This window comes from Drosophila ficusphila, unplaced genomic scaffold, assembly GCF_018152265.1.
Source record: "Drosophila ficusphila isolate 14025-0441.05 unplaced genomic scaffold, ASM1815226v1 contig_198, whole genome shotgun sequence".
NCBI lineage: Eukaryota > Metazoa > Arthropoda > Insecta > Diptera > Drosophilidae > Drosophila > Drosophila ficusphila.
In genome coordinates this window covers 12,360,402-12,379,090 of record NW_025064092.1, presented here as the reverse complement: position 1 = coordinate 12,379,090, position 18,689 = coordinate 12,360,402, and the positions used below count along the sequence as shown (strand labels likewise).

The following is an 18,689-nucleotide window of genomic DNA, read 5'->3' as shown; positions in this document are numbered from 1 at the left end:
TTCATAATGCATCTTCATTTCATTTCAGATGATATGGTAAGACGTATAATTTAGAGGTTGGAAAGCACTTTTAAGAGTAATACCCCATTTTTGTCCAGTGCACGTTGTTGTGAGTTGACAGTTTGCCGAAAAGGCAGGACGGGCAGAACGGGAAACCTGAGCCCGAAGGCAGAGCTCATCAGCAATTCTCAATTGCTATTATAATATTTTTTGCCTTTGTTGCCGCTACAGCGTCTTGGCTTTCCATCTATGTCTGTGTGTGTGTGTGTGTGTGTGTGTGTGTGCCTGAGTCTGGTAAACACCTGATACAATGCCAAAAGGGCAGAGAGTCACACTCCCCTCTGCTCCTTGGCTCCTTATCCCGAAGCTTATCCTAGCCGGGATCCGGAATTCGCTTAATGCGCAGTCCCTGTGCAGCGGCGAAGTTTTGTCAGGCTAAAAATTCATCAACTTTGTTGCATAATATTTCAGTAAAGAGCATTGGGGATGAATGCTGAGGCTGGGGCTGGGGCTGAGGCTGTGTTGGTGTCATAAAATTAAAGCATTCTTTGCAGCGCCGACAGAGTGCAAGCTCCACTCAAATCCGAATAGTGCACTGGGGAGTTTTTTGGGGTAGGAGCCAAAGAGGCCAAAAAGGCCAAAAAGTGCGCCATAGAAAACATATTGTGGAATTTGTCAACATTCCTGGGGCAATGGCAATGGCAAAGGCAAAGGCAAAGGCTCCCTCTGCTCCGCAGGCGGCAAATTGGCTCGTAAATTAAATGAAGCGTACTTTCGCCCTAATAGAATTTTACATTTGCATTATAAAGCAGTGCAGCTGGAGTGGATTGAATGTGGGAGTGGGAGTGGGAGTGGGCGTGGGTGGGCGTGTCACGATTGTTGATTAGAAAACTTTTTTTTTGCTTGTTCCTGGCTGAGGGGAGAAGCGTCTATTTTGTATACCAGAGGCACCTGTATTTATTTTTTTGCCTTGCTACGAGACTGAGAAACAAGTGATCTATACGCTTCATAAGTTTTATAAGCGAAACAAACTGTACAATTTATTCCAGCCTGACACGGCTTTAATTTCATAATCAAGTTTGCCTCATGTGCTACCGAAAAGCCATAATCTCCATCCCCGGTTCACTGTGCTTTATGGAGATTTTCGCGGGCCATGTCCAGCCAAACCAGAGCTTCCGTATAATTTTGTATAATTTTAATCCAATTAAACTTAATTTACTTGTGTGCAGCTGAACGTAACTGTAAGCCAGTCGCCATTTTGGAGCCGCCTTCTGTAACTCCGGCGGAGCGCCTCGTATCCGGGAGTCGTAATTATTACCACTTACGGTTAAATACTCAAGTTTCCTGAATACATTTTTTGCCTGGAAAACTGTTCCTGGGAGAGAAAGTTAGGAGCGAGTGTGTGTGTGTGTGTGTGTGAGTGTGTGGCAGCCGCAGAAATTCCCGTATCATGCAACCGCGGCAATAAGAACAACATACATTCGGATAGGAGTGGAAAGTTTAAGCCGAATTTCGAGCGGGGGCATAAAGTTTTCGCCTTAATGCCGCACCGCAGCCCACTTGGCACACGTTGTTTGCTTTCCGCTTCTGCTTTTGACCACTTTTAGGCGCATAAAATTTATGTTTTACCTTCAGTCGGGGCATAAATCTTTGTTATGCGCCAAAAGGATCGCGCATAAAAGTCCAAAAAGCTAAAAATCTCTCCTGCTTTCCCGGAACTGCGTAATTATTTTCGTCCCTTTTTTCGCAACTCCTCGGCTTCCGTTTCTCTTCTCTTCTATACTTTATTTTATATTTCCCTTTTTTTCGGCATTTGGAAAGTTGGCCAGGCCAGTGAGGTGCATTTCATTTGCTGCTTTTAATTAAGGCCCGTTCCGGAGAGGAAAGCCCCTACGTCCACTGAAAAAGATACTTTAAGCACCAGGATTCCACAACTAGAATTCATAAACCGTTCCAATGACAACATTTCTTAGTATGTTTTGTTTAAGTTTAATTTATTTGCTTTAATGAAAGGGAAACTTTAAAGGAACTGTACTTTGTGGTGCATTAGTTCTGCACCACTTGGTGGTCTAAGTTAATCAATGGTCCCTCCATCACTTCCGCCCCCTCCGCAACAATCAATCAGCGGCAATTGCCTTGACATTAGCCATAAATTACATAAATAAAGCGCTTCGGGAATACGGAATCGGAGCCTCGGTCTCCAGCCGGTGAACCGCATAACAAACTGTAAACGGTTTCCGGTTGCCTCCCCTTTTCGAACGGCCTGTAAATTAAATAATACCCACAACACAAAAGGAGTGAAAAAGGAAAGGAAAGGAAAAGGGCGCAACAAGGAAATCTAAACCAAATGCCGCAGTTTTTGTCGTTGTCGCTGTCAGACAGTGAAATATTTATCGATAACTATTAGCAAGCGATGCATGAAATGCGATAACATTAATTAGCCGGGCCAACGAACCACAAGTGGTGACCCCGATCCCCCAGATCCCCCAGATCCGCTGTGCACATGGCGTACGCATACCAATGCGAACGAGTAGAGCTGCGAAAGTTTAATTGCCAGCCATGGGTATAGTAATAATAATAATAATAATGCCGATAGACGCCAGGCTCATAACTCATGGCGGGAATATAAGCCACAAATAAGCTTCGAACTCGACAGAGATGTACTATAATATACGTAGAGAGATTGGTGCTGGGGGGAGGAGGGATCTCAAAGCTTCCGGGGCAGAGACCCACATAATTAGAGATTTTACTTTTGTGAAGGGACAATTCATATTTGGTAACCCAAAACACCACAGTTTTCTAATGGGTAGGTGGGTAGGTATGTATACTCGTATATCGAAAAGTATCCTTACCCCCGGCTTTCATGTATTCTCACACTCCAGCTTCTCCTTGAGCGGGGAAATAAAAGCAAAGGACATTTAAGAAAGTGCGACTTACGCACACCCACACACACGCATGCATATGCTCGAGTGTGAGTGAGTGACACAAATACGAGGCGACAGATGCCACTTAGAGAAGAAGAAGAAGAAGAAGAAGGAGCACACAGGAAGTGAGGGGTCGGAGGTGAATGAGAGGACGGCCATGTTGGCAGCCATGTCAACACTTATCTTTATGAGTTTCCGCTTTCTGTAAAGTCATTGACATGTATTTTTTTCACTTCTCCCGCCCGATGATACCCCGCAGACGTTTGGCATTCGGGTGTTCCGAATTTGAATACGCCGAAAGCTTATTTTGGAAATGTATAAATAAGTTCCTTAAACTGTAACATGTTATTTGTTTAAGATCTTCAAGTAATCTTTCAATGTTTATTTATTATTTATCAGAGAGAGCGAAAGGTACTTTTCGGAAGAATAATACCTGAATCCGCTCGAAAGGCTTATTTTCCTGTAGTGGGCACTTTACTTTTGCTGCTTTACGCGACTGCTGTTCCCCCCAAAATTGTTCCCAAACTGGAGTGCAGTACGACTTAACTCACTTGTCTATGTTGCCCTTCGAAATCGCAATCGTTGGCATCCCATCTGCCTCGGATTCGAACCCCTCGCAAATAGCCAAAATCACAAGTGTGCTTTTAGGCGTTAAATGCTATAAATTACTTTTCGAATGGCATAAATAACAGTAACGTCATTGAAATTTGCTTACTTTCACATAGTCACAGGCACATGCACACACAAACACACACACACACATCGTCTCGTAATCAGCATATTTCCCTGTGTTTGTGCCGCTCTCCGTGGCCATGTGTGCGTTTGATCCTGCCCTGGGGAGTCACTAAATGATGATTTGCTTTGGGGCCAGACTTGCTAGGGGAACGTCAGTCGGGGGAGCGCGTGAGGATAAACTTTAATTTCATAGATGAACAACCAATAAACGTGTGCAAGTTGCGGGACAAGTGTTTTAAGCTCCGGCAATCAGTGGGCTCTCCAGAGATCTTTTGGGAATCGCCATCTTCTATCTTGTAACTTGTTGTTTGTAGTTTCAACTTAATTGTATGGAAAGGCAATCGCAACTGTCTCTGCCACAAACGGTTTTAAAGAAATCTAGAAACTATGTGGAAGAGCACTGTTCCTGTTTTATTATTTTTGACTCATCACCCGAAGCCTTGGCTGTATTTATACCTATATTTTTATTCTCCCAAAAACCCAATGCGCAACCCACAGCTGCTGCTGCTTCTGCTTCTGCTCAGTTCTGTTCTGTTCTGTTCTGCCCCATTTTCGTCTGTCTTTTTTATAGGGCCTGACAGGCTCTCACGCTTTTCACTTTTATTATCCTTTATGTGCGATTTCACACCTCCAATTGCACAGAAGGTGGCGAGTGCGAAGAAAGAACAGCTTGCCGCACGTAGCAGCAAATCAAAATCTTGAATTTATTCCACATACGAAGCGCATGAATTTCAAATTACTGTGGGAAAACCCCACATATACGTACACGGGAATACTGACCCAGCTTACCCATACTCATACCTCCATACCTGCAACCCCCTGGCTCTTTGTTGGAACGTGTGCAACACGTTATGTGGCAGCAACATACCGCAAGGTGCTGCTGCTGCCCCTCGGTTCCCATCCGCATTTCGTCCAGGATAATGACTGCTCTGCGGTCGTGTCTCAACATTTCGAAAGCTTCAGAGTCGACGTTTTACTTGACTTGGCTTTTGCCAGCGGCATTAGTCAAAAGCATTAGAAAATTATAGAATTCCGTTGGGGTTGGCGAGCTGGTTTGCGGGTGGATTTGTCGATTTTTAAATATTCTTTAACAGAAACTTATTTCTGGAGCTCTGGCAGTGCCAAATAGTGTGCATAGTTACATAGAAACAATACAATACAAAAGAGATAAGAAAAAACAACGAAACGACGAAGAGTAAACGGGGCAAGGCGGCAAACAACTCATTTGAAATTCATGCGGCCACTCACTGGGTGCATAAAGCAATCAAATCAACCATAAAATACCAGCTCCACACACGCACACACACACACACACATATATACTTGGAGATTTTCTCGCTTTTCCTTGGAAGACTTTTCCTCTTGCCCTTTTCGACTTTTCTGGTTTTTTTTTTATTTTTTTTTATACATACACGTTTCACGTTTCGTGTAAATAATAAATAAGCTAAGCAGGCTTTTGTGGCGTGCAAAACGTTTCGTCCGCCCCTCGCTTATCTCCAGAAATCGGACGCTGTGGTGGCCTAAACAACAAGCCAGGCTATCGATTCCAAATCTCAACCGAAAGTCAAAGACGAGAAGCCTAAACAAAAGCGAAAGTTTGCCACTTTCTCAACCCTTGACGATGGCCCCCAGCCTTCTGTTTAACTCCTTCTCCCATGATTTATGCATGACCCAGTGGAGGTCGACCTAAGCAGGAGTGTTGTGTTGTGTTGTGTTGTGTTGTGCCGATGAGGAGGTTGAGGAGGTCGGACAAAGCTGCTCCAGATTTGCATGCGAGTGGTCCTAGTTGCCAATGGATTCATTGGCTTTGGGGCAGATTTGGAACTGGGTTCACCAGTAAATACTTTGTCTCGATTGTCGAGGGCTTGGTTGTGCGGAGTTGGTTCTCTGGCTCTGAAAGCTGAATACCAGTAGATGGGAGACTTAAAGTGACCCAACCTAAAACTTAAAATTCCTTTATGTTTTGGATACCAGTGAGGTATCTTTTCCCCTGTGAATTATATTATTTTTTTTGCGTACAATTGGTTTAGAATCAATCAATTAACAACAGTCGTACTTTCCATTCCTTGTAACTAACGTACTCTATATTTTATATTTTTTTCTGATGCACCCGATTCCTTTGTGTGTGTCAAATCAATTAGCAAATGCAATTAATAAATTGATGAAGCAGTGCACGAAAATAAAACCTCGGTGAACAGTTGAGAGAGACGTGGAGAAATCAGTAAAAAGAGAGCTCTGCTTGGTCAGCTGAGTGGAGAAAGGTGGGAAAAACAGCAGAACCAGCACCCAGCATTTGTCTTTCCATCAAATATTTAGACACAGCTGAAAAAAAATAACGATGATGGTGACGGGGGAAAATGAAGAAAAGCTTGATGATGGAGATGCAGATGCGGGAAAGTGGAAGGGGAAGGAGAAATTCTAAGGAGTAAGAGTGCAGCTAGTGAAACAACAACAGCTTCAGCTATTGGCAGCTAATTAATTGAATTCTGTTCAGTAACGTGTTGCAATTGCAGCAAAACTTTTCCTCCTTTTCGTCCAATGGAAAGGCGGAAATATGGGGTCAAGTTGCGTAACAAGTTTGGCGCATAAAGTCATTAAAGTTTTCTGATTCGATTTGGCGTCTTATCCCCTCGGTTTCCATCCGTTTCCCATTTTTTGACTTCCCGCCTCGCGCAAACTTTCTAAGCTTACAAATTAATGACGCCCGAGAAGGGGTTGCAAAAGTTGAGCAAAGGGACGAAGTCATAAAAGTGCCATTATACCTGGGAACGATCCAATTTTCAAAGGGTTTCACTTGCTTCCTATGCATTATTTATGATTTCTCCGATTAGTCGCGACGGGGACAAAAGCTGGTAATACAGGGGGAGAAGTGGAAAAGCGAATGCTCAGCGGAAAACATTTAAATCGTTGTCAGCCGTACGTATATACGGGTTGCTCACACACACTTTCCCACAACAAGGATGCTGAGCTAGCGAAATTTCCTTGCCAGAGGGGATTGCAAATGGTTTGCTGTTTGTAAATGTAGGTTTCTGTCACTCTTATCAGTCAAAAAACATGCACAGTAACGCCATTTACTCTCACTTAAAAAAGCTATAAACGGTATATAAATTTCAGACGTTGAAGCATTGGATTTAGACCCATTAAAAACTTTAAAAGTAAAATAAAGAGAAAACAGTACTTTATTAGAAAAGTTAACCATGCCAGTTGTTTTGATTTTTTCTATCGTTTTTGGAGTTCTATTGATCTAAGAAACTGCCATAAACAATTTGCAGAGTGGTCAGTAAATAGGTTTTATTCTTGAATTGCTCATTTCAGTTCTGTAAGCCAAGCAAATTGGGTTTGAGTTATTTAATGATTGCAAAGGAGGGGCAGGGTAAAGCATACGTATACGTGGCACTGTCACTACAGCTCAACTTCACCCCCTCAGTTTTCTGCGCTCCATTAATTTAGCAACGTTCGTTCTAGGACGCACACACACAATCGCAATCCCCCTTCATCCCCGCTTGATCCCCTTTTCAGTGCGTCTCTGCCACGCCCATTTGATTGGTCACGTGCCTTGCACGGTTCACCCCCTTGCCTACGTCCCTGCCCCCCCAACGCTTCCCTCCCGGCTTTGGCTTCAATTCGTTGTGATTGCTTTGTATCGATTACAAAATGCATTACAACATTTGCCACATGATAAATAACACTCTGTAAGTGGGAGGAGTTCTTGCGAGGGCGCTGCTTGTGGTGGGCGTGGCAGAATTCCGAATTATCGCGCTCGATACAGTAACTGCTTTGTCGGAACAGCGTCTCATCCTTGAAGAAGATCAATTCTCGCGTTGAATAGAACTTAACAAAATAAATTCTGAGATCTTCTAACTCCTCTCGATATTCTCCTGTGTATCTTAGTTTGCTTAAGTTCGAACTGCTTTTAATGGTATTTACGTTGTCTGATATCCAATAGTTCAGAACGAATGTCCTTGCAGCATCCCCAGCTTACTCACATTGCAAGAACATCAACCTATCCTACACGTGCCGGAAAGTTGGCTGGCCGCTCTTGCTATAGCTTTTCCTTGAAAGAAATAAAATGCAATTGCGTGATTATTGAACGATTTGTATCAATTTACAAATGGAATAGTTTGCGGGAGGGTGGAAAACTTCCATTGCCCACAAATGTTTATTTATGCATTTCACTTGCTTATGTTATTACAACTCTTCTCAGAGTTTTGCGGTCGGGGAGAATGATTATTGATATCTGTATCCATGTATCCATGTATCCATGCATGTCACCCCTTGCCTTTTCCCCCCAAAAACATAAACTTGTGGCATATAAAATCCTCCGGGGAGGATTCCAGCTCAAGACATTTGTCGCAACGTGCGAAAAGTTTTGCGGCACAAGTGGCTCCCCCCGCTTCTTCGTACACTTGTTAGCTTGCCAAGTTTATTAAAGTGGCATAAAAGTGCCATTGGCGTCTAATGGTCAACGATTAGTCGGAACTCGGAAGCCAATCCCAAAGCCCCCCAAACGACACCGAAACTAAGTTCAATCCGTACCCAACCGCAATTTCAATCGCTTCCGGGGAAATCGTTATTGAATACCGGCGACTCGCTGCTAATTGTGAAATTACTCTTTAAGGTAAAAGTTCAAATTTAAAGCTGCTTATATTTTATCTATTAACATTAGTTTTGCGGGTTATCGAGAGTGCTCGTTTCAATACAACATCTTGTCGATATCAAACTTGGCAACTTTAATGGCTCGAGAAGAAAAGTTCTCTCGGGGTTATGGGATCTCGACTTGGGGAAAAAACTTATTGAAAAGTCATAAAAACCATAAAATACAAAAATGGCTTTCGAAAAAGCCAAGGAGCTGAGAGGACATAAACTGAAAGTGCCACCAAATTGTTTTCCCCACCGCGCCACCCCTTTTGTAAATCATTTAACACGCTCTCGATTTTTATTTTAATGTCATCTCGGCAAAGTTGCCCATAATGGCTTAGGTCGGAGCACTTTGGCAGGGACATAATGGAGCCTGCAGATAGATCCTTAAGGTCCTTAAGCTCCCGTTGGAAAACCGTTGGAACCTTCCAGGCTGTGCAAATTTGTTCGCAGGCGTCAAAGGCTGCTCCCGGAGGATGGCGCATCCTGTGAACTAATGCCGTGCGTCCTGTGTATCCTGTGTGTTAATGATCATCATAAATATTCCGGCATTTGTTTGTTTGTTTGCGCCTGCCAGTTTGCTCAGCCAAAATGTTAATATTGGGCCCAGTGCAAAGCTATACGTATGTCCTGCGGCAGTTGCACAGAGAAAACGAGAAAACGAGAAAAAGGGCCTTCTAAATATTTGATTAATTCTCCCGTGTGTGTGTGCGGCGGAATCAACTTAATTAAAGTTAAACAAGCAGCTAATCAAATTTGTATTACCCAGTCTTAGCCGCAAGAATCCTTTACCTCTCTGGCTCCCGCAAAACGTGGCGTAATTTCATTTTAAAAATGCATGCACCAAAGGGGCAACTCGCAGAGGAGCACACGACCAACGGATTGTATTCCTGCACTTTTCCTCGTTTTTTTTTCGAGGGGCCAGAGCGTTTCCTTCGGGGGAAGGCGACTTGGGCAGTTTAAAAAGGAAAAAAAGTGCCCATTTTTGTGGATATTTAAAGAGAGCCAAGCTTATAAGTAAAACATCGCAGAAGCATTTAAGGCATTTCCGAATTAAATTGTGGTAAAACAAGCTATTATAGTATTCTTTGCTTAAAATTCGAGAATCCCAATAGATTTCAATTAAGCAATTCGGTTCGAAGTTCGGATTCAGGATACCACGGAGGAGTGACCGCCCAGCACCTGATCGCTGACGGAGGCTCCCTTGAGCCACCAGGCCGTCCACCGGGTGGGGGTGCGATCCTCGTAGTCGTCCACGTTGTAGAGCTCCTCCTCGCCGGCCCAGGAGCTCAGGGTGCTCGACGTGGCGATCCTGTGGGGCAGGGCCATCAGGCTGGGACTCATGCTGGGCAGCGACGGCTGGCTGGTGGTCACCTGGCTGGACGGCGATGGAGGAGCCGGAGTCTCGTTCAGTTGGATGTTGTCCGAGTGGTGGTTGCTGGTCTGCTGCTGGCAGATCTGCTCCTGCGTTTGTTTCTGTTTCTGTTTCTGTTTGTGGCAGGGCTTCGGAGAGGAGCAGCCACAGCAGCCCAGCGACAGGATGAGGCACATGATCCTATTGGGGTTATTCGGTAGTCAGATCGGTAGAATTGTAATGAAAGTAAAACAAAGACATTATGTACAACACAGAACCCTGCATCGGTTAACTTGTTTCTTTCGCTTTATTATTCTGTTTACCAAGCACCCGATAGTTAGGGTCTCACCTGCTAATTCCCTATTATTTATTTTGATTTACCCACCGCTGCTCGCCGGGAGCCTCCAACTGAGGCGGTACAGCCCAAAGCAGCTGGCTTTTATAGCCGGCAATTACGAGCACCTGGTCGACGAGTGTGTGGAGTGTGTGGGTACAGTTGTGTTCGGTGGAATCCCGCCAGACCAGCGTCAACCTCTCGAAAACTAAACTCCTCTGCGAACAATTGTTTTCGGGGTCCTCCTATTCGTATTATGCAAAATGATGTCACTTATGGTTATTTCGAAAATGCACTAGCCTCCATCCAGGGAATAGCAGTGCATATATTATCGAAATTATCAGCAGGCTGTTCGTCTGTTGGTTTGTTGGTCTGCTGGTGGGGGAAAACGGCAGCCCGAGCACCGACTACCTATTGTATTACCAATTTGCGAATGCAAATCAGAGGCCGCACGCAAATTTCACACCAGTGTCGTATTGAATTCGACGCGCTTGACATACGACGCTCACATCAAAGTGGATTCTGCTGATGACGGTCCTGGAACAGGAGCCGAATGTGTGGCGAGGACTTCAATGGCACCGCCAGAGTTTCTCCTGTTCGTGCGCCGTACAATGGTATCCTGCACCGAATCCGGCCGAAGATGTACATCCGCACAGATGCTTCCCCTTTCCAAACGAGCAGGCGAATGGGAAGCCCTTCGATGAGAGCGGCACCTGGGGTTCCTGCTCCTGCGAGGAGCTAGATCCTTCACCTCTGGCAACTGCTGCTGCTCCACCAGTTGGCCGGCAAAGGACCGCAGATCCTCGTCGCGCCGCCGCAGGCAAAGAACCAACATCAGACACTGGCCCAAGCTAAGCATGTCTCCATAAATAGCGGAGCGGAACTCCAGAGAGCCGTGTTTATAGGCCCGACTCCTCCGCAGTTCGATTGGTGAGTCTCGCCCGACACAACTGAGGGCTGTTTGCTTATCCCACTTTTCGGGGATTTTGGGACCAGTCTCCTCCACCTCCACCTCCGCCTCGAACAACTTCAATTTCAATTAGCATTGCATACTTTCCAACTGGCCCCCGACCAAAAACTTTCTGCACTAATGAGTTTTGTAATTATACGAAAGTTGAAACTGAATACAAAAGCCGAAAAGAAAAATCTCCAGCCATCGCAGAGGGGCGCCGGGGATTTAATTTTACATTCATACTTTTTTGAATGATTTACCCCCAACAGCGGTCCACCCTAAAGTGAGTAGGGTGGTGTTTTAGAACCCAGTTGCCAATTTAAAGCTGTTTGCCATAATGACAAACAGCCAATGACGGGTGCTTGTGTTGATATATATAAACCCAGTTATTTGGGAGTTCAAATTAAAGTTAACTAGAGTTCGTAATGATAACAAAACATGACTGGATTGATTAAAAATATTTGATCCACTTTAAAAAGTAACCAAAACCGATAAACCGATCATGGGTTTTAAATATCCCGAATCCAGAGGCAACCTTCAAGCCATGGCTTTTCAAATGTAAATGTTTACTCTTTCGGGGCTGGCCACATTCCCCAGAACTGATGACTCTGGCAAACTAGAAAAATATCAATGTCATTTGCAGGCCCCTGGCCAAAATTGGGGGTTGTTGCTGGGGAAAACTGCACTGTCCGGCGAGGAGGGGGGGAGTGGAGGAGCTTTGGGGAACCGGGGGAGAACAGACTTTGCTACTCGTGTAATGTTAGATGTGCTGCGGTTGTTCTTGCGGGGAGTTCGGGTTTTTGGGTTCCTAGGTTCCGGGGAGCAAAGCTCTCCGCTTTCCCCTGGCCAGCCGCTTCATTGCGGTTTCAGAACTGAATTTTTAGCTATTCCCATTTGGAGTGTTTGTTTATGTCTGTGCGTGTGTTTGACCGTATTTTGAGAGTTCGGTGTGTAGGACACCCAGTAGGGAAGGTTGTTCTATTTTTCGAAACTGTTCAAATACTTGGAAACTGAAGGTTGCTAAAAAATAGTACCCTCTGCTTTTTTGCAATAATTGCGGTATTATTTCCGGTTATAAAACCTGCTCCCCAGGGTATTTGCTAGTCCTACTATCATTTTTGAAGCTCCCACTTTTTGTTTTGCCTATTTTTTGCTGGGTCTGTATGTAGTTTGCGCTGGTCTCGTGGCTCGTGACAAGCCAAGCGCATAACCGCAAAACAGACGCGTGGAATAGTGAGTGGCAAAGGGGGTGGTGGGCGGTGGGTGATGGTTGGATGGAACTGGGGTGTCTTTGTGGGCGGATGACGCCCCCCACTCACGCAGTTCCATTTTCAATTTGCAGTGCATACTTTTCGGAGCTTTCTCCGTTTCTTTGCCAATCTGCGTTTCTCATTCGCCCGCTTCAATCTCCTTTTTTATGTACCCCACCACCCACTACCCACCAGCCAACCGCCCACCCTCCGTTGTTTTTCCCAGATCCCCTGACAACAATCCTCCCCCTTTTTTAGTCATTCACCCCCCTCTCGGTTTTTGGCCACTGCCCCCGGATTTTGCTTTTGCTTTTGTGGTCATGCCCACTTGATGCGTATTTAATTAACGTTAATTGAAATTGATTTATGTATGCAGCGTGCGTACAGCCCCCTTCGCCTCGAAGCCCTCCTCCCCCGTCCAACCCCCCTTGAAAATATGCTCCGTGAAATCGAGAGGGGTGAGAGGGGCTCGAGATTCGGCAGAGATTCAAGGGTTGACTTAATTGACAAATTTTCGACATATTGAGGCATGAAAAATTTTGCGTTTCGGGTTCATTAAATTGATTAAACAAAGTGCAAACAGAAAACAGAAATGTTTGGGATTGTTTCTGCGAAGGGATGAAAAAGAAATGGAAAAAGCAAAACTGGAGAAAAATATTTTCAAGTGAAAAGGAATTTCGAAATGATGAATCGTTCACATTAAAATTAGGAATTCCCTTCTTGAAAAAGATGTACTCAAAATACAACTTTCAAGGACTCTAAAACATTCGGAAAAGAACACAAGAGGTAATCCAATCCTACTTAGTGAGAAAGGCATTAAATATTTTGCTCCTCTCCTCGTATTTAATGAGAAGCAACCAAAAAAAAAGCACGGGATCTGGAAAAAGAAAAACATTCAATGCGTGTTTGCGCAATTTCCACGTCATTAATTTCGGTTTCTGCCGTTTCTGTTTTGGAGGAACGCATCTCCATCTAATGCTTTTATGTTGATTTAATTAGAGGAGAAATCTTTCCCACTTTCGTACGCTTTTATCCCCGGGTTTTTCCTCGCTTGCCCTTGGCTTTTATTGCATAATTTAGGTGTGTGCAGCCGAAATCGAAATGGTCGAAGAAGTGGAGAGCGGCGGCGGGAGGGGGTGGGGTTGCAATCAACCAAACAGCAAACAAAGAACAATAACAATAAAGCAAAAGAAAATAAGGAAAATTCATCATAAACAGGGTGGAAAAACCGCCCGGGGAAAAGTCTCTCGTCGAAGATCGTAAATTAGAAGCGGCATTTTATGCGTGCGCAAATAAAAATGCTGTGTGAGCGGCACACATTGGGTGCATATCTTTTTGGGTTTTGGGTTCTGGGTTCTGGGTTCGGCGTAAAAAGTTTCCCTTTGCTCCTCGTAAAATTACTCATACGACTTGTTAACCGTTTCAGCAGCTCACAAAGATACACATTGATTTTCCTGCCCATCTCGACTCATTCTTTTCCTCTTTCTTGTTTTTCAGGTGAGTCCCTTGGAACTTTTTCCCGGTACGCAAGTCCTTGGAAATGTGAGACGAATGCTTTTGGTTTCTATTGGCGGCGGGTGAGCAAGAAGTTTGGGGTTCTCCGCTTTCGCGGGTATTAAATGTTCGCTTTGATTCAATGGGGAGTGTAAGCAAATGAAATTTTTTCGCTGCAAAAATCTTGACTCACTCAACCGAAAGTTGTTTGTGCGCTGTGCACTGCAATAGAAAGTGAAATTCTGTGCAAAACTATAGCCACTCGCCCCGGGAAAGTTAGAAAGAAAGGACAATCGAAATTTTGTTCAGTGTGCGCTTTTTGGCTCGCTCCTCCGCTTTTCCTCCGCTCCCAAAACCGAAGGAACAACAAAGGAATTTTCCTAATTATGCGTTCACCTGCACGTACACAAAAAGCAGTTGGGGGGCGCCGGGAAATGAGCTGGGGTGTGGTGAAAAACCTAGCAACACAACAGATTTCCCGCCCAACCATCCCATCCCAGCCTTTGGAAAGCCGAAACCAAATGGACCATGAAAACAAAAATCGCACAACGATTTTTGAAAAATGCAAAAACAAAAGCTGAGAAGGCGAACGTGGACGTGGACGTGGAAAAGTGGGCGGGAGAAGGTGTGTGTTTTTTTGGGAAAGTGAGCGGGGCGGGTGGCAGATCGTGGTTCAACTTTCTGTGATTAACAATTACATAAACCTTTTCAAAATCGCCAGCCCCAGTCCGAAGCAGGAGTCAAAATGGAGTTTACTGTTACCATTCTGCATTCCAAAGCTACCAAAGTCTCGCCCCTTTCGGGTGGGCGTGGGTGGGTGGTTATGGGCGGTGGGGGCATGGCAGCATCCGCTACGTGAGTTTGCCATAAGCAATTTAGCTAATTTAGCTACGAAACAACAAGGACGCCAGGACTAAAGCAAAATAATCGAAGCGGAAGAATAACAAAACAAAGAAGATACAAGAAAACTTGGAATTAAGAAAAAAACAAAAAGGGGGTCATGTATACCTACGTTGGGGATGGGGTCAATGAAAATAAAATAGGCTTTAAAAAGTTTAGGACAGAAAAAAAAGTTAACTAGTCACATAACTATTCTGCAATATTTTTAGAAAATATATTCCAATTTCTTTTAATAAATAAGGAACATGAGTTTATTTGACTCCTTACATATTTTTCTACACATTTTTTTTGCTTTTCCTAATTAAACTTCTCTGTAGAAGAATTATTATATAAGATTCCATTGATTTGCCTACACCAACATTACTCCCCCGTTGCAGCTGCCAAAAAAAAGGAAGAAGGAACAAAGGAAGTGCACGAAAATAACAATAAATGTAATGCAGTGCCAGTCAAAAGTGTATGCACTGGCAATAATAATAGTAATAGCAATAATAATAATAATCTCCAGAGGATGGGGCTCCAGCCCCCGTTCCTTGCCAGACTTTTGCCGGACAGGTCGCCCTAATAACTGTTTCGTTTTATGACCACAACAATGGGCGCCGACGAGATGTTCGGGGAAAACAAAATGAAATTTGCCTGGGCTCTCATTGTGTGATTTCCTCCCATGTCCACCCCCCGAGTGTGGCTCCTCTCGAGAAGAAAAATGCACTTTGATTGAATTTTGAGTAGTCAACAAAGGAGTCGAAACTGTGGTTGCCTCTGTCCGTCCGTTTGTCCGTTCGTCCGTTCGCCCGTTTGTCCGTTGGTACATTAGTCCGATTTACCGGGGGAATCGGAAAGAGGGGATTAATCAAGGGGGAAAATAAAATTCTATTTAACGCACATTAGCATAAAGGTAAATTATGTTACAAACTGCCATGAAATTTTTTTTGTTTGAATTCGAAGAAAACTCAACTTGAATCTAATTTATAAAGCCGTTTAATTCATGTTGCTTTTGGATAGCATTGCCGTTTTCGAAAGTGTTTCTAATACCGAATATTCCTTTCTGCCTAGATATCCCTTTTGATTGTCGTGCTGCCCTCCACCTCCCTCAAGTTTTATGGAATATGCCTCTTGTATCCCCGCCCGGCCTTTTTGGATTTATCTTTGGTCTGTCTATGGGAATCGCTGGTTAATTCACCGCCGGCAATCACGCGCCATGCCAGCCACGCCCCCCCACCCCACGCCCTTAGTCCGACTCCCTGGACGCCCTGGCATTTTGACGCCCCTCCGCCGGCAGGATTGCTATCTCATAATTGCGTAGGCGAGTTTAGTACTCATTAAAAGCGTTAATCGCTCAGCTGCCTTTGTCGATTTCGCTTTGTCTCTGCGACGGGTTTATGTGCCCGTCTTAGCACGGAGAGAAAAGATACATTTAAACATTTATTTCGCAACTAAGAATTTCCTATGTGCAAGTAATGCCAAAAGGATTTGTGTGAAATCATTTAAATGGAGTCAACAATTAGCAAACATTTACAAAGGGGGTTGAAGCTCTCATCGAATTGCTGTTCCAAAAATAGTTGGCGTACCAAGCAGAATTTTATTTACAGTGTACCTGAATGCGGGTGGTGCGTGCTCGCCTTTGTTTCTGCAGTTGGAAACACTTCAGTTTTAATTCAGTGGGCGGCAGTGAAAGGAGATGGCGGTGGTGGGTCAAAAGCGATTTGCATAAATTTCCAACAATGATAGCCGGGATCCGTAGTCGTGTCCATGTCCGGACTCCGGACTTTGGACTTCGGAGTGGCGGGGAACCGGAGTAGCGAAGAGCCGGAGTGGCAGATCCGTCGTGTGATGGAACGCCTGTCATCGCTCTCGGCGCAAAAAAGAGGAGAAGTACACTTAATTAAAATTTTTATTACACGAATTTTGCTTTTGTGTCGATAATTTTATGCTTATCATCATCAGCAGCAGCCACCAACCAAAGTGGGCGGGGCCTTGGTGGTCGGGTGGTTGGGTGGTCAGGCACTAATTTGCAGCATCAGCGTTTCTGCGTTGGCCAGGTGTGTGTCTTTTTGTTGCACAGGTCGTGCGTCTCATACCGCTTCGCCCAGAGGCGAACGCATAAAAACGGAAATTAAAAAGGAAGCCAACGCAGCAGAGTCCTTATGGCCACGCCCCCACCCGCCTTGTTCCTGTCCTGGTCTTGGTCTTAGTACGCTTTTCCGCCTCTTTCCTTTTAGTGCCGTCCCTTTTCTCGTTTCATTTCGCCGCGCGTCGCGATTCGCTGGAAAGTTTCAGCTTAATATGCAGGAAATTTCATTAAAGTTGAATAAACTCCCTTCGGCGGCAGAGTCTTTTCGCTTTCCCTCAGCCATTTTCCCCCAGCCCAGCCCCTCCCCCTCGCCTTCGTTCCCCCTTCGAAGTTGTCACTTGATAGTTGGCTCTCATCAATCTCGTCAATTTTTCATTCACGTTTTCCCGAAGTCTTTAATCAGCATTTCTAGACATCGCTGCTCGCGTTCAGCGATTACGCAATGGATTCATTTAATCGGATCCCCTCGAAAGTGACGGATGGGAGTTTTCCATACTGTAAAGCGGAAATTCAGCTCTTAAATTTGGATATTATTAACTTAAAAGCTATACTTTCATGGATTTGATTTTGGGTAAACTCCTAAATAAGTAGCACTTAATTATGGTAAGTGCATCAGAGTTCAGCAAAACAATAACGATTTTGCTTATGCACATTTTAAGGTGCTTTCGACCACAAATTTAATGCTAAGTAGTGCGGAAAACTGTTGCCAATTTCCCTGGCAAGCCCCCAGGCACCCAACCCCAAACCGCAACCAAAACTAATGAGCCCATCACAGTTAAAATCCAAATCAAGAGCAATACTCGCCCGGAGGACTGGCTGACATGCAATGTTCTTCGTTCTGCGTCCGGACACCTGGATTCCTGCAATCAATTTAACAGGCATGTGGAGGAGGCCACAGATCCTGGTACTTGGCCAGGCGACCAAGGAGTCGGCGGCAAGGAGGTGAGCCGGCCAAATGAGTTTCAATCATGAGAACGACACAATAACGGGCGACCAGTCCCGCCGCCACCCGCTGCTCCTCCAACCTCGAACCTCCAACCTGCAAGTCGGCAAGCGTGAGCCATAAAAAATTTAAGCAATGCGGCATTTTACACCTTCGGACAAGAAGGAGGCGCCTGCCTGCTAACTGAAAGCTGGAGCTGGAGCTTCGTTGTTGCTGTACGAGTGGCTGTAGCTGAAGCCATCAGGATGGCAATCAAAAGCAATGATTGTTGCTCATAAAACGAAACGGTTATGTGTATCTGGCTTGTGCCCAGAAGCGGATATATACATAGGTACCTTTAGCGGATCTCAGTGGAGGAGGAGCGGGAGGAAGTCGGCTAATGGAATGCGATGGAAGCGCAACTCTCGGCAGCCTTTGCCTAAGTAAAAGAAATGAGAGCGCCAAGTAAATATTTAATGACAGCCCACGCTTGCCCTCTCCCTCGCTCCCATTGAGCTAATGGATTCCCCCCACCCCCCGCTTCGCCACTCCCCCTCCGCCTGCCCCGCCCACTGAACGAAACGATACTGGTGACTGGCGGCTGGCTGACTTTTTGAACAAGTGCAAATGTTTTTCATGACTTTTCATTTTATTTAATTTCACTTTTATTATGATTGTATTTCCAGCCGCCTTTTTTCCGCTGACTCGCTCCCTTTTGGCCTTTTATTTTTGGTTCATTTCGGCTAACGATGAAATGACTTAATAAAAAAGTTGTTTCGGACTTTTCGGTAATTGTGGGAATGAGTTAAGCAGCAAATCGGAAATCGAATGCCTGGCATCTCAGGTGTAATTGTGGGTACAGGCCCTTGAACTTCTTCAACATTTCTCTGGCTGCTTTAGATGCCAAGTAAAATCAATTCAGTGGCCTGATTAGGGAATGCCACAGCTACACCTGCTTTAAAAAAATAAAACACAAAGCATACAGAAGCAAATGCCATGAAAATTGAAAATGAAACGTAACACGCCGCACAATTCAAGAAACAAATGGATGCTGATGGCAAGGGTTGAAGATCCGAGATGGGTTTCTAAGTTTGGGGCCATGCTGATGAGGCTGGGGA

General features: G+C 44.8%; 2 protein-coding genes across 13 annotated transcripts in view; one reads left to right on the top strand and one right to left on the bottom strand.

The window, feature by feature from the left end:
• LOC108097018 (uncharacterized protein CG43867) overlaps positions 1–18,689 on the top strand; it is a 91,039-nt gene that overhangs the window by 36,209 nt on the left and 36,141 nt on the right. The gene's annotated exons all lie outside the window — the stretch shown is intronic.
• LOC108097030 lies at positions 9,334–10,074 on the bottom strand. Of its 2 annotated transcripts, none has more exons than XM_017199049.1 (2): positions 10,037–10,074; positions 9,334–9,852 (listed from the first exon to the last, which is right to left on the bottom strand). In XM_017199049.1, exon 2 carries the CDS (start codon positions 9,846–9,848, stop codon positions 9,447–9,449), a length of 402 nt encoding a protein of 133 aa, XP_017054538.1. In that variant the 5' UTR covers positions 9,849–9,852; positions 10,037–10,074; the 3' UTR covers positions 9,334–9,446. The 2 variants fall into 2 exon arrangements, with proteins under 2 accessions (XP_017054538.1, XP_017054536.1); XM_017199047.1 differs by having other exon boundaries at positions 10,001–10,049.